Below are 16,290 nucleotides of genomic sequence, written 5' to 3'. Positions count from 1 at the left end.
AGGTGTCAAGGTTGTCGCCATAGTGATGACTATGAACTCCAGTAATCACTTAACATCAGGGCGTGAGCTCCCATGCAATAAACCATAAAAACAAATCCACACGAGACATGAGCTTTTGTACGCTTTTAAAGAAAAGTTGATGTCGTCTTTAGGAATAACAAATTCTAGATACGTAAGCTCTTACACGTACGCACAATGATACAGTACACTTTGAGGATCGAAGTTAAGTGGCACTGAAGCTAGCGCCAACAAATTAAGCTTGCCTAACTTATAAAGGAGTAGTTTGTTTAGTTCTAGAGACAGTTAAAATTAAAGTTACGTAACACGAGGCGACCTTGTTTGTCTTGTCATTTAAATAATGTAGGCGCTGGAATGTTTTAAATAATTATTATATTTACCATTCCCTATCAAAATGGTGGAAGAAACTGGAGGAAGCCTTCACCGATTACGGGACCCCTATCATAAAAAACGTACTAAGTTAGATAAAGGAAAATAAATAAATATAAATACTAACAAATAACAACCACCATTTAATTTTATATTTACTATACAATTAAAAGGAAATGGGAAACAAAGGCTTTTAATTTTCTATTTATTTATTTATCATTTTGAATTTTTTGAAAATATACCATCTGGTTGTTTATATACTATGACATATCTCCGATTAGGTTTTGAAGAAGCCCGAACAGTGGCCGGAGGCTTGGCCCCATTAGGGACCGTGACGAAAACAAACAAAGGTCTTAAAATGCTTTCCTCATTTAAATTAAAAATACTTTTACATTTTACGTTTATCATTTTTGACATATTGAATACTTGACAATTTTCATGGAGAATCAAGGATTTTGTCTATGACTCGCAAAAATTTAAGAAAAGAGAATTGTCGAGATCTCTGGGCATCTCTCTTGGCAGAATAGTTGCAGTTATCAATGGACAGGGCTGCGTCTCATTATCTATGCGACCAATACAATCCTTGATCACGAATACTAAAGTATTCGAAAGGCTATAAATAATAAAATGAAAATTATATTAAAATAAACTGTAAAATTTGTTTTAATTGTTTTCTTTTTAGGACCACTTCTATTAGTTCCCCCCAAGCTAAGTCACCGGCAAGTAGCAGCGCTGGAGCAGCTGCAGGCGCCTCCACTACAGCTGGAGAACGCACCCCGACAGCTCACAACAAACAGCTCCAGAATGTCAAGGGACAAGATCACCCGCCTCACCCATCTGTAAGTACTGTTCCCATGTCAATAAAAAAAGGAATATTTATAACACATTTTACAGAATTGATCTTTTAACCGAAGCTCACTTTTGAATTCTAAATTTCACTTCATTAATTTATAGAAGCGTAATTCTTGTTTTTTTTTAATAATGAAATAAAATATTCCATTTTTACAAAACTCCAATCATAGTGAAGGAATGGTAGAAAAATGTTTTCATATGAGTTTAATCATTTCAATTTCCATAAAAGACACGTCAAACAAACATTCTGGAATAAAAATATCTCAGGAAATGTTCAATGTATATTTGAGTCGAGATGAAATTATTAACATAAAATTTAAATATCTCAACAATTTTATTTAAATCAATCATTATTGCTTACACTAAAGACAAAATGGTAAAAACATTTTTAATTTTAGGTATTCAACTTCAATTCAAAGTGGAACCATTAAAAAATGGTATTCTTTCTGAATCTCACCGTATTACATTACAATGAAAATTTCAGGACTAGTATTAATTATACGCCTTACAAATTAATTGAGTTGTTTTCTATCGCTTAAGTTTCATTATGTAGTTCTATCCTTCCTAATTGGCTGTTATCAAAATTACCATTGAATTTAGTTTAGTTATTAATAACATTGTATAAATGTACATACTTGCATCTTTGAAATGTTTTGAGAAAAATTCTTAAAGTTTTAAGCTGTTAAAATAAATTTTACGGATTTATTTACTTAGTCTTTTGATCGATATTCCTTTTGCTTGCGATCTCGTCGCTCGAATATTTTTAAGCAGTTCCACTGCGCATCCACTGAAGTTTCTGAGAATTTCAATTGTAAAGCAAATATAACTAACTTGACTTCTATGTTTTACTTACAAAATAATAACGCAAGGCTTTTTCCCTCCAAAACCATAAACTAAAATGCTTAAGCACTAGCAGCGATCAATAATCTAAATCAATTGACTACATATCGTAACAATGTTAGATTTTTTTTCTACCTAATGGTCTAGAGAGACCATGTCAGCGTTGCCGGGCTAGTAGGTGAGCTCACGGGGCTCAAACCTGACAATGTTAGAGCCTTCTATAAAGAAAACATAATTTTTGTTGCCATGAAGATTAAATACCAAGGCTTATCACACTTATTTAATTTCGAAGCCAAACCAGGGTAAGGAGCAACATGGATCCATAACTGGAAGTATTTGCAAGAAATATTGTCATAAATACGAAATCGTAAAATTTGTTTTAATGTTATTTGTTTAGCTTATACGGACGCAAGTATGTTTAAGTTAATTGTTATATGTGTCGTAATACAGTTTAACAGTGCAATATGATTACAAATAATCTAGAACCCTGTTGTAGCTCTAAAGATTGGATCACATTATTGAGTCTAAGTTCGCATTCTTAAGCCTAAGCTAATCACTTAAAAAAAATAGAAAAAACGGTATTAAAAGTTTTTATTCTGCTTAGTAGTTCGGTTCAAAATAAAGACACTTACCAATAATCATTTACGTGAAGATTAAATATGCACGAAAAAGAATAACTTATATTTGAGTGCACTTCGTAAATATTAATTGAAATAAAAAGAAAAAATCATTAAAATCCCATTGGAAATTAATAAGTAAGTAATAAACAGAAAATCCTGAATTTGTTTGTTTTATATAAATTAGGCGTCAGTAACGAGAACATTTTTATACGAAGAACAGATAACTAAGTCATATTTGAACAAGCAGAAATGTAATTTTAATTCATAGGATAAAAAGGTAAAGCATAAAGTCCACTTGTTTATTGAACAGCCACCGGAACCTACGCACATCAATGCTGTCACTCATCGCCAGCCATTGATGAAGAGTCAATTGTATAAAGACGACCGTTCTATTTCAAAACAGATGTCCCGACTGCTTTACAGTAGGGCGCACACACGAGTGATATTTGCATTGACATTACGTTTTGTCAGCTTTCTTCTTGAACTAATTTAATAAGATATGATAGTTAATTGTAGAATTGGTTTTGATACTACAATGCTTACGACACGAGATCTTTTTTTCCGATTATTAAATATCATACGCAGCTTAAGAGCATTTGGCTTGAAAAAAAAATATTTCCCTAAACTAGTGAAGACCACCTTTAAATGAAGATACATATATTTATTTATACTGCTTTGTTATCAATGTGACTAAATTATGAAAACCGTGTTGTATCTACGCTATAGATATAAAGATACTTATAAGATACCAATAAATACAAAGCAACCTTTCAGTCGCAGTGGGATTTTAAAAAACTTTTTACTTCTCTACTATTACGAAATACGTAGCGATTAAAATAATATTTACGATTTTAAAACAAATTTTACTTTAAAAGTGAATTTACCTAAATGAATAATTTTTAAAGTTTACTTTGAGGCATATTGCACTGCTAAACGACTCAATGTGTGTAGTTTTGTTAAAGTCTTCATTTCAGGTGTACTACGACTGTTGATTGATGTATGTGTACATTTATTAGTCCGTTTAAGTGTTCTATTTATGAAGGGACAGTTCAATAGAATTTTACAAAAATATAAATCTACCGTAAGAACAAGGCTTAGAACTAGATTTACTAGATTTAGACGTATTATATATTTTACATATATGTAGATAAAATTTATTTTTAAATTAATTATTTTTTCCAACCTAAGCTGATGGTCTTGAGAGACCGTTTCAGCGTAACCTTAACTAGTAGGTGAGGTCACGGGGCTCAAACCTGACGTCATTGCTAACACTAACCCTAGCGAGAGCAGTGCTTCGCAGATTCTAACACCGGATCGGAAACGCGACCCACTGAGAAGATCCGGCGAGAAACTCAGTGGGCTGTGTCTGTGGGTTAAGTTACTCGCCGAGCCCTTCGTCGCAAGCGACGGGTTCGACGAGAACGATGACCGGCGCTTGGGGTACCTAAAAGCACCGTTAGTGAATCGGGAGGATCCGAAATGAGTTTTCAATCATGTAACTATAAATATTTAATAATGTACGAAAACTATTAGTTTTGACTAACTCGGTCGTATAATAGTTTGAGCCCCTGAATGTAGGGCCAAGGGTTGTGGTTTTGATTTTGATTCCCACACGAGTCAAAAATTCGTGTGATGAACAGGTTTGTTTGCTCTTTGTCTAAGGACTTATTATCTGTACGTGTATATATTTAAACATATATAAGTATGTTTATCAGTCAATGGTACCCATAACACAAGTGATCCTAATTTGGGTCGGATGACCGTGCGTAATTTGTTTTTATTTTTTTACATACCTATGTAATCAATTATTCCACTTATAACATTTACTTTTCTACGCCTCGCTGTTAGCTGAAGTTCAAATCTACCAGTTTTTCTCGGCAAAAAAGACTTCACGAATTTTTCTGGGCGAATTTTCTATACGCGTTCGTGGACGAATTTGAATGATGTAAGAACAACATCGTGTAATGAAACTTAAATTAAGCCTGCACAATTATTTGCGTGATTACTTCTTAATGGGTTTTGTTTACACAAATATATTTATCTAGTGGTCAGTTCAGATTTTAAATTGGATTCATCATTACGATTTAATCATCATAACTTAGACGATTAAATTTTTTTATTGGATTTACAATTACAATTATTGTACACAAAATAGTAGCCTAAAGGTAAAGGCACCATAAACGGGGTTCAAATCCCTGCCTGGGTAAAAAGGCCATTTCGCCCAGATATTTGACCATAAGCAACAATAAAAAACACTAATTAAAAAAAACAAAAGCAAATGCCACTGAGTTTCTCGCCGGATCTTCTCAGTGGGTCGCGTTTCCGATACGGTGGTAGATTCTGCGAAGCACTGCTCTTGCTAGAGCCAGTGTTAGCAACACTTCCGGCTTGAGCCCCGTGAGCTCACTTACATGTTAGGGCGAAGCTGAAATAGCCTCTGAAGGCTATCAGCATAGGCAGGTAAAAAAAGCAAATGCTTCCTCAAACGACCCGCTTACCTTGACCCGAACTTTCTTAGTTGAAATGTCGTCAAGTATCCTAAGGTCCTCTAGCAGGTGAGCCGCGGCGTACCCAACAAATCCCTGTATTCAAACTTTCTCCATTAACTAAGGTTTGTATTCCGATTTCGGGAATACGGAATATTACTCAAAATGTAGGTCTAATTTTAATAAATTTGAAGGGAATCCGCAGCGTATACTTGCGAGATAATTAACAATGGCTTCGTCACATTTGTCTTTTTTTCGCAATTAAGCATACACCTTACTGGCAGGAACTGGCAGAATGTGGGTCTTTGTTTACCTTAGAACTGCCGCCTAGTTGTGTAATGTTTCGCCAGTGCTTCAGATAATTAAAAAAAAGTGCATATTGGGACGCCTGACAGAAGTGATAACTTCAAGAAATCTAAGTTAAACTATTTAATATTGAAATTGTTTAACATTAAAAAATCTTAGGTTGTTACTTAAATTTTGGTGGCCACTTAACAACACCTAGAATTTTCGTCATTTAATCTTAAAGAAGAACAACAAAAAAACTATAATTTTTTTTCTCAGAATATATTGTGCAATGTTATTAGATATTTACGGATGTGTACAACCTTTGTCAGAAGAGCCTCGAACTAAATTCGCTATTGTGATTATTGTCATTAATTAATGCATTCTACGTTATATTACGAACAACTGATAATAATCACGTGTTTGCCTAATGAAATGCTATTTAAAAAAATAATTGTGCGTCTCGGAACGCCCGACAGAAGTGGTAACTTAAACTAAGCTAAGTTGAACTATTTAATATTGAAATTGTTTAACTTGAGAAAAGCTTAGGCTTATTACTTATATTTTATGTATATTAATGTGATAATGTAAGGAAAATTGTAACATAAATTGAAATATATATATGTCGGCGGCAGCGCCAGGGATGGCTAAGCGGTAGTTTCCTCATCACTCATATTCGATTGAACTCAGTTTAGTCAATAAAACTTTTCAATAAAATTATTGAAACTCAACACACACAAATTTCACAATGACAGGATAAGCCGACAGTTTCGTTGCACATACCGACAGACCGACTGACTGACTGACTGATTGAGACGGACGGAATCACTGTCTGACACGAATGCCACGACTCTGTCCACGTACCGCCATTTTATAACTGTGACGTTACGGAGTCTACCCTTCATTTTGTGATATTTATCAAAACAACATTTCATCATTTAAAATAATAATCAAAACCACCGTCTTAATATTACTAAAAGTCGTCAACCACGACACGGCCATTCTGTCACTTTGACGTTTATGTATCGTTGATATTCCGAACTATTGACCCGGATGCGACATATATAAATAGTTAGGAGCTACATACGTTCTCAGTACCGCTGTCGTATGCGTGAGAGAAAGGGACGGCAGACAGACTGGCGCCGTAACGCGTTACGTAACGAAGCGAATTACCCTCCCATAAGAAGTTATTCCTTCAAAAAATGTCATTTGCGTTCAAAGACGGTCATCATTTAATTGCAACTGCTTAATACCGATTATAAAATAGGTTTTCCCATATAAATAATATGTATTATTAGTATTAGATAGGTAATACAAATTAATTGAAATTATTCACTAATGGTCAATATATCAATCAATATAATATGTATAAATAAATACACAGAGCTAGTCAACGGATCAAAGAGCTAAGTAAAGCAATACTTTATACTTCGACTAATAAACTGAGCACATTAAACTCAACTTATCCCCAACTTGTAACTCATCTCGCACGCGAACTTAAATTAGTTAGAGCTTAAGTAAGCTTACAGGTGAAAATTTCATAGTAGCTTCACAAGTTTCTCGCACCGGATCGGAGATAAAGAAAAATTTAATTAATTCAAAAGACGCTTTCTCCGAAATTGCCTACGTTATCGTTACGCGCAGAAGTCGCTGCTGCTCCATACATTGGATAGGCTGGGAGGCGGATTTACGGACACTAGACACTATTATTGGTGGTAGGACCTCTTGTGAGTCCTCACGGGTAGGTACCACCACCCCGCCCATATCTGCCGTAAAGCAGTAATGCGTTTCGGTTTGAAGAGTGGGGCAGCCGTTGTAACTATACTGAAACCTTAGAACTCATATCTCAAGATGGTCAGCGGCATTTACGTTGTAAATGTCTATGGGCTCCAGTAACCACTTAACACCAGGTGGACTGTGAGCTCGTCCACCAATCAAAGCAATAAAAAAAATCAAGGCGGTATGAACTTCACCATCAGCGATCATTTTCCTTCCACTTAGCTCATAATTAAGGGTCATCATCATCATCATTCTTTCCTATTATCCTCTGCTGGGGTGTAGGGCTCGAATCAAATCATTCCATTTACATCGGTCTTGGGCAGTCTGTTCTGGCTCCTCCAACGTCATGCCCAAGACACCTAGCTGCTCCACCGAGCGACGCCAAGTTGTTCTGGGGCGGCCCTCTTCCTTTTGCCAGACACTTTCCAGGTCAGTGCTCTCTTTGATAGGTGGGTATCGGGCTTTTTCAATATGTGACCAATCCAATGCCACTTCCTCGTAAGGATCTCCTTCTCCATTGGTGTCTGCTTGGTGATAATTAAGGGTGACTAAAGCAAATACTTTCAATGTAAACATCGAAAACTCCTAGACAATAACATCTTTACGAGGCCAATCCACTGCAGATGTTCGACAAAATTAGTATTCGCCGTGTATCCCCAGATAATATCGAGCTGAAAAGCCTGTCATTTTAATTGGAGTATTTTTTACGCGCTGACCTGTCAAAACCTCATACTTGCATTCTGTACTTTCTGTAATATGCGCCCAGTAATCTGGATCCGTATACCACGTCTGCATTATTAAATTTCGAGAGAATCAGTGTCTCGACGAGTTGAATCCGAACTTTTTCACTGAGATAATTGCGGATGCGGTACAGGACCTTCAAGCGATAGAAGCAATGGCGGACCATCTCAGTGACACGCTTCTTAAACCGGAGATCTGCGTCCATTAGAAGGCCCAAGCTACGCGCCTCACATACTCTCTCAATAAGGGCCATTTCTAATATTCAATCCATTGAAATATTGTGATGGAAGCTTAGACAATCGAGATTTATTTCCAAACACAATATATTTAGTCTTGTTGGGATTTAAGAAGAGTGAGTTCTGCTCCGACCAATTCGCCACTCTATTTAGGTCCCCTGTAAGTTTCTCAACAGCCATTGAAAACTCGGACATCTTAAAAGAGATATACAGTTGTATGTCATCAGCATATATATGGTGTTGACAATGACGGATATGGTCAACAATATCAGCGCTGTAAAGAATAAATAGCAATGGGCCCAGAATCGAACCCTGTGGTACATGAATGACATTAGCCATGTTGGATCGAACATTACCCTCACCGCGACAAATCTCCACCAGTTGCGATCGTTCAGTCAAATAACATGAGAACCAACGGCTGGTATCCGCACTTAAGCCGTAGAAACTCAATTTAGCAAGAAGACGGTCAATGTTCAAGCTGTCGAATGATCGTGAGAAGTACCAGAACCGTACACATACCCCGATCTTGTGTTTACCCAACCTCGAATCCGCGACATCTTGTATGAACACACTGCCTACACACCGTTGAATGAACCATAATGTATTCACCACCAGAAAGCTTTTGTTTTCGCAAGCCTTCAAGTCCGAGTTAATTTCTCGGTTGAGGTACGATAAATAATTCAGTGAAACGCCAAAACAGCTTTCGGTTTAAATTCCACCTGTCCGTTGCTAAAAGCTCTTGTGCTTTTCAAGCTTCGGTCACAACTGGACAAATGAATATTTTAATTATGAATTTCTACCATTTGTTCAGTTGAGTAAGTCCACGCGCGTGGTTACCAAGGTCTCATCTGTATCTGCCACGAATCCCCATGTTTCAAAGTATTATAATATCAAGTACACACATGCTGCCATCTATTGTCAGTAACTTATATTCTTATATTAAGAAATTTTAACTAAATTTGAAATACATATCGACGCTTGAAAGGCAAACGTGACTGAGCGACAATAACTGCTTTGTACATTAATGATAGGCAATAACTATATTCGATGCGCAAAAAAATTTATATTTCTAGGTCTATTAAAATCATTTCAATACTACGGCTAGATTCGTTAAAAATTTTTTTTTTCAGTTATTTCTATTTTAAATTAGTCTACTGTAAAGTTCACGCATTGTCGCTTAGTCACGTTTGCCTTTCAAGCGTCAATATTCCGTGTAGCTTTAAAATAATTTAACGCCAATTAACCAAAAATATTAACGCTCTATTCAATAAAATTGATAATACTTTTACGGATTTAAAACCACGCAATAAAAAAAAACGCGAAATTTAAACCGTAAAAATTGTTTTAATTATATTATAAACGGCTCGCGAATACCGTAAAAAATACTATACATTAATTAAATTATAATATAGACCATGCATTAAATCACTCATAACAATAGACATATGCCAAATAGGTGAATGAACATCCAGCCCACTTAATGCTTAATGCATAAGCCCGTAGGCCACATGGATGCCACTACCCGCCTTAAGGCATGAAGTCGAAAGTGTCAATGTTATGTAGGTATAAGGGATGTCCCACTTTGGAAATCGTAATGCATTATGGTTTCATGACCAGATGACAGAAATAGGCAGGTTGGTGGTACCGCTGGGCGAGGTCATATGAGACCCCACCTGTGTCACTTGGAAGGTGAGGTTTGCGATCATGTCTTCATAAACCCAATGAGGATCGGCCGAATTTCTTTATCGAAAATACTAATAGTGACAGCCCTAGTTTTAAGTTCGCATCCTCGTATTGAATTATTCATAATTTTCATGAACATCAGGTTTTCGGGTTAAACATACCTAAGCTTTGAGGTTTCAGTAATGAAAGCTTCGTGGTCTGGTTGTGGGATGCCAGAAGTCGGTTCCAGTTGAAGTTGAAATTCAAAAGTTCCAATTACAGTGGTTGGCTCCATTACTTTTATTGAGATTTGGTTGATGATACAAATGAAGTTGTTGGTCGAAGTCAATGACCTTACACGACCCGGGGGTGAAAGGGTGGAGAGGGTGTGCTTTTGATTGTGAGTTAACGAAATATGACATCGCATTACCATTTAAAACAGAAACTTTTGGAACGCCACTAACAGAATAAGTTAAGACAGTGCCTTATAAAAACGGGAATATTCCAGTAAGCTTTGTGATTAACAAATGCTTTTTACCCGCTTTTATTTATATTTATAATAAATACTAACATAGTTCGTAAGTTCTTTGTAATACTAACACAATATGAGACTGATGTCTTGAAATAAAAGGTTTTTATTTTATTTATTTTATTTATTAGCTTGATAAATATGTTTGTTTATTTGTAAGAGAATCTTTGAACGTCACTCTCGAATAATTTAAGATGTTCTGTTAGTAGTGAGAAGGCCGAACTCTTTTTAAAAAAAAGGACGCTACAAAATAGTTATCTTCTTTCTGGTCGTTCCCTCAATGCTGAGGATCGTGACTGTATGTCAATCTTCTCCACTCGGTCCGGCTCTGCACTATATGTACCGCTCCCTGTATCTGGCCTCCAGTCACCTCCTTGAGTTGGTCCACCCATCTAGCTGGCGCTCTTCCTCTAGCGCGCTTCCCCTCCATTTGCCCGAGAATGATGAGTTTCTCCAGGCTGTGCAATGGGTATCGCATTATGTGCCCAAAGAAACTCCGGATCCTTTCCTGGCACGTAGTCAGCAGGCGCTTGGTGACCTTCAGCTCTTCGAGGATTGAGACATTGGTTCTCATAGCTGTCCAAGGAATGCGTAGCAGCTTTCTCCAGCAATACATTGCTTGCTGGAGAAAATCGTTATAAAGAATTATAATAAAAGAATTTGGAGATAGTGAGGAAAATTTGGCAACGTCCCACTTCAATGAACATCTGACCAGAACTGAGACTAATATGTTCTTGTGAAATCATTGTAAGAGAGTTTATGATGAGTAAAGTGTTTAGTAAGCATTAATCTATACGGGCTAGGGATATAACAGTTGGCTTGCCTTGAAAATTTTCGCCCCCATCAAAAACCGATGACTATACAATAATATTATAATTTCGCTCTAATATCCCAACCGTTTGTAATATCACAGTACAAACAGGAGAAGAAAGGTTGAAACTAATTAATAGTTCGGATTGCTATTTAAGCGTGTTCATCTTGAATAAGTATGGGAGCCAAGAAGCTATTCAAAGGAATTTTGAACTGTCTTTCGGCTATTGAATTTGTTCCCTGCCAATAGCTGCCCAAATTTTGGAAAAAATAGAAATTGGGTCATGCAAGGTCTGATGAGTACGGTGAATGACGCAAAACTTCCAACTCTAGCTGTTGTAGCTTAGAGACCATCTGTTCTGCCGTATGAGGTCGAGGGTTGTCGTGTAGGAGCAGCTGCGACGAGTAATTAACCAAGGCTGGCGAGGGTCACTAGCTTCTGCATCATTGTGTCCAGCTCCGTAGAGCATACATCCGCGATAACGCTGATGCCATTTGATAAGAAGCTGTGATGAATTATACCGGCACTAGACCACCAAACAGTGAACATTGCTGGTGGTAGGACCTCATCTAAGTCCGCACGGGTAGGTACCACCACCCTGCCTATTTCTGCCGTGAAGCAGTAATGCGTTTTGGCTTGAAGGGTGGGGCAGCCCTTGTAACTATACTGAGACCTTAGAATTTATATCCCAAGATGGGTGGCGCATTTGCGTTGTAAATGTCCATGGGCTCCAGTAACCACTTAACACCAAGTGGGCTGTGAGCTCGTCCACCCATCTAACAATAAAAAAAAATCATGAATCTTCTAGGACTAAATGTTCCTTTGGTGTATTGTCTTAGTACTGAACTAGGGTCTAATGATCAAAAAGAATCAATTTTTCCTCACAAGTAACAATGCGGCTCAAAACCCCTTTACTTCTGTGTCTGTTAACCAAAGAAAGCATACCTTAACTCATTCGTAGCGCTGGCGATCGTTCAATTCGTGCAACACCTTATCAAGTTTTTTTACCTTGCCAATTTGATGCAAATGGACCAATATTGTTTTGACGCTAACGTTGATAGCTTCTGCTAACTCAGCGGTAGATAGGGAATCGTTAGCCTCCACTATCGCTTTTAATTCATCGTTGTTGATTTTAGTTTTCGAGCGAGCATTGAGTTCATTTTTACATCAAAATTTCTAATGAAATACGTACTCAACAAATATTCACGATTGACTTCCACGGTGAAGGAATATCATCGTGCAATAAAAATCAAACCCGCAAAATTATAATTTGCGTAATTACTGGTGGTAAGACCTCTTGTGAGTCCGCATGGGTAGGTATCACCGCCCTGTCTATTTCTGTCGTGAAGCAGTAATGCGTTTCGGTTTGAAGGGTAGGGCAGCCGTTGTAACTATACTGAGATCTTAGAACTTATATCTCAAGGTGGATGGCGCATTTACTTTATAAATGTCTATGTAACCACTTAACACCAGGTGGGCTGTGAGCTCATCCACCCATAAGCAAAAAAAAAAACATGTCGGAAGCGTTCAAACCACTAACGAGTCGCGCGTTCGTTTGCAGTGTTCACTCCGCACACGTCATTAATGTTGTGACCCGTGACGGAGCTCTTATTGCATTATTTCGTGACCATGTTGATGAAAAAGATACAATATAGTGAAAACAAACCCTAATTGTGTATACTCCTAATAGACAAATGATTATATTTGCAAATACAAATCCATATTTTCAAGATAAAAATCATTTGATTTTATAATTTACTAGCGGCCCGCTCCGGCTCCGCTCTGGTCTTTAACAAAAATTTCAACGAAATTTGACGTTGTTTTACTTTTTTAAATAAAAGAACACTTATTGCGTCATAAGTATGTGTTCTACAAAGTCGTGGTACATTATTTTATTCTATCGTCAATAGTTTTCGCAGGGCACGCGATGTAAAGAATGTTTTAGATAATTATTTTATACCTTGGGTTACATACTTGGGTTTTTAGTAAGGATCCCTAATTTTTTCAAAAAAGATTATTGCCTATGTCACTCAAGAATAGTGTAGCTTCCAAACAGTGAAAGAATTTTTTAAATCGGTTCAGTAGTTTCTGAGCCTATTCAATACAAACAAACAAACAAATCTCTCCTCTTTATAATATTATAATAATAATAATAATATAAGAATGGCTGATTTTTCAAATGGTCAGTATTGAAAAACGGGAACTTCATAGATAAATTATTAGACCTGTTATTTATTTCTATTTGAATTCAAGCGGTACATTACTACTGCTTTGGAAACGAAACACTCGAAGCTTTTTTTGGCTTCTACTTAACAAAGTTTCCACAAAGATCCTCTGAGAATACCGCGACTACAATTCTCCAGATAAAAAACGTTATCGACGGAGCATAATGCCCTCAAACTACATATCAGTGAGGCTCCCTTATTGAGTTGAGATTCCGTTGAATAATTTATATCGTATCCGAGATTCTGGGGTGCTCGGCGATTGAATACGTTTACGTCCTCGAATTATCGTTATCAGCTATCGAGATTTTCATTACGAAAGTATATACTTATGAGGCCGTCAACGCAGATTTTCATTTTTTTTCCCACAATTTTTCATTGTGGTGCTTATTTATATATTAAAATATAGTAATTTTTGTTGCAAAATCAGCTTATCCCTAGTTTCACCTATAGATAGCAGATGGCTTTGTAAACATTATTTTTGCGCGTATTGTTTATGTTTACGAAGCAGCGTCAAAGTAAATTCAAACTTCATTACCTCCATCCTAACTATGTTAAGCGTAAGCCACTTTTGCGCTGACGCCCTTATATATACAGGGTGTGGTTTGGCCGGTTTTTGTTTCCCGTACCTATTCGCTGGTAGCCTAAGGGCCTACTCCAGCCACGCCCGTACGGGTAGGTGAGCTCACGGGCTCATCCTGAGAGAATTTGCTAACAATAGCCCTAGCAAGAGCAGTGCTTCGCAGAACCTACCACCGAATCAGAATCGCGATCCACTGAGAAGATCCGGAGAGAAGCTCAGTGGGCTGTGTCAAACTCTTCGTCGGCGAGCAGTTAAAGTATCTATACTAATATTCTAAAGCTGAATAGTTTGTTTGTTTGAACGCGCTAATCTCAGGAACTACTGGTCCGTTTTGAAAAATTATTTCAGTGTTACGTAACCCATTTATTGAGGAAGGCTACAGGCTATATAACATCACGGTAAGACCAACACAAGTGGAGCACCAATAAATAATGTTTCAAAATAGGGGTTTAAATAGCTCCTTAACATTCTATAATTCAAAAATATTGTTACTTTCTTCGTAAATGAAGTGGGGGGGTAAAGTTTAGCGTTATGCCAAAGTAACTATTTCACGCGGACGGAGTCGGGGGCAAAAGCTAGTCATTTATAACGACGGTATAGCTTGCATTTTTTTCGTAGATTCGATTGGACGCGCTGTGAATGTGGTTGCAGCGGAACGCGTTACGCTTTCTTGACGTCACGCCCACAGATAATAGCACGTGACGTCATATGTGCCTAATCATTTTACGTTAGCGTATGATCCGTCATACGGGTCATGTTGCTTAGGTAGGTGAGCTTGTGATATGAATGTCACTCCCATTTTTAGACAAATTGAAGTTTGGATTATGTTATGGATGCTCCGTCATTCAAACCATACATGGACATAACGGTGATAGCCTCCTCGTGCGGGCTCACGATTGACCCTACTACCAGTAAATGCCGGCTCGAGAAGCGCTACTGTCCATTCCTTGAAAATCCTTTAGTAGTTTTTCATCAGGGATTCTTCGACACAGCTAAAAACTTGGTACACAAGTAAAGTCACAAACTAAGTTAAGATGGTTCTTCTTTTTTTTGTATTGCCATTTAGGTAGACGAGCATACGGCCCACCTGACGGTAAGTGGTTACCGTCGCTCATGGACATCAGCAATATCAGGAGCAGAGCCAAGCCGCTGCCTACCGTTAAGTACTCTCCGCAAGCCTTCCACAGTGAAGAGTAGGTTTTGAGGGCCCTTATGTTCGGGTGTCGCCCGCCGAGATAAGAGGTGATAAATAATTCACAGGGTTGCCTAATTTAGTTCTGGGTTGCTCTCGTTGTCCTTATGAACTGTCAGAACTCACAGCTGTCACATACGAGAGATATTTATGTAGATATGTATGTAAGTACCTATACTATATTATAACCGTTTGAATTGTATTGATCGAGGTGAGTTCGCGGGGACCATTATTAAAATGTTGGTTTTCGCTTTAGATTAGATTTATAGTAGATATTATCATTTAAAAAAATGTGTGTGTGTGTGTGTGTGTGTGTGTGCAAGTCACACACGGTAGGAGTGAAATACGAGAACGTCTATCAACTGTATAACATCTTGTCACCGCGATTCAGGAATTGTTGAATTTGATAACAAACTAAATAGAAATAAAATAAACATGGCGCGTAACGGAAGAAATTAAGATGGCGCGTAACCGAAAAACATTACATACGTTTTTTCCTCCTTACGTCGATATAAACAAGTTTCACTTCAATAATTAAAATGATTATTTGAATTTTGTGGGATACTTAACAGTGCTAATAGGAAATCTGTAGTTGAAACGTCCGAAATAATATAATGACAATAAATAATGCGATATTAAACCATAAAAGTATTGTAAATTAAATCGTAATGTGTTTGTTGAGTAACATTGTTTTTTTATTAAAATATCTTTTTTTTATTTTTTAGTATGGCAATCGTAATCTTTTGGCGCCGTTACTGTCATACTAGTTTTTAAGTCTTCAATTATTATTGAAAAACGATTAAACACGTACTATGAAAAATTAAATGAATAGAATATGAAATTACGTTGATTTATTGAATTTATAGTCAAATGAGCGTTAATAAACGTTTTAGTCTCAATAAACAAATAAATATATTTGCAGAATTCACGATACCACATGTCATTGTGTTCCCGCCAAAACGTGTTTTTTGGGTCGTAAACAAAGCTGTATTTCCCGCGTCTTCTGCGCGTGGGTGCACCCTGTGCTTGATAAATGACTACCAGAATCTAGAAACAAAATTGAAA

General features: G+C 37.1%; 1 protein-coding gene across 6 annotated transcripts in view; it reads left to right on the top strand.

Moving 5' to 3' along the window:
• Syt7 (Synaptotagmin 7) overlaps nucleotides 1–16,290 on the top strand; it is a 224,920-nt gene that overhangs the window by 190,395 nt on the left and 18,235 nt on the right. For all 6 annotated transcript variants that reach the window (XM_089737281.1, XM_028175819.2, XM_089737280.1 and 3 more), the window contains one exon: nucleotides 1,070–1,226. In XM_089737281.1, coding sequence (XP_089593407.1) covers nucleotides 1,070–1,226 — 157 coding nt within the window. The remainder of the gene's footprint in view (nucleotides 1–1,069; nucleotides 1,227–16,290) is intronic.

Source organism: Bombyx mandarina, chromosome 23 (assembly GCF_030267445.1).
Source record: "Bombyx mandarina strain Sakado chromosome 23, ASM3026744v2".
Lineage (NCBI taxonomy): Eukaryota > Metazoa > Arthropoda > Insecta > Lepidoptera > Bombycidae > Bombyx > Bombyx mandarina.
The sequence above is the reverse complement of the archived record's forward strand: the minus strand, read 5'-3'. Positions and strand labels throughout refer to the sequence as shown.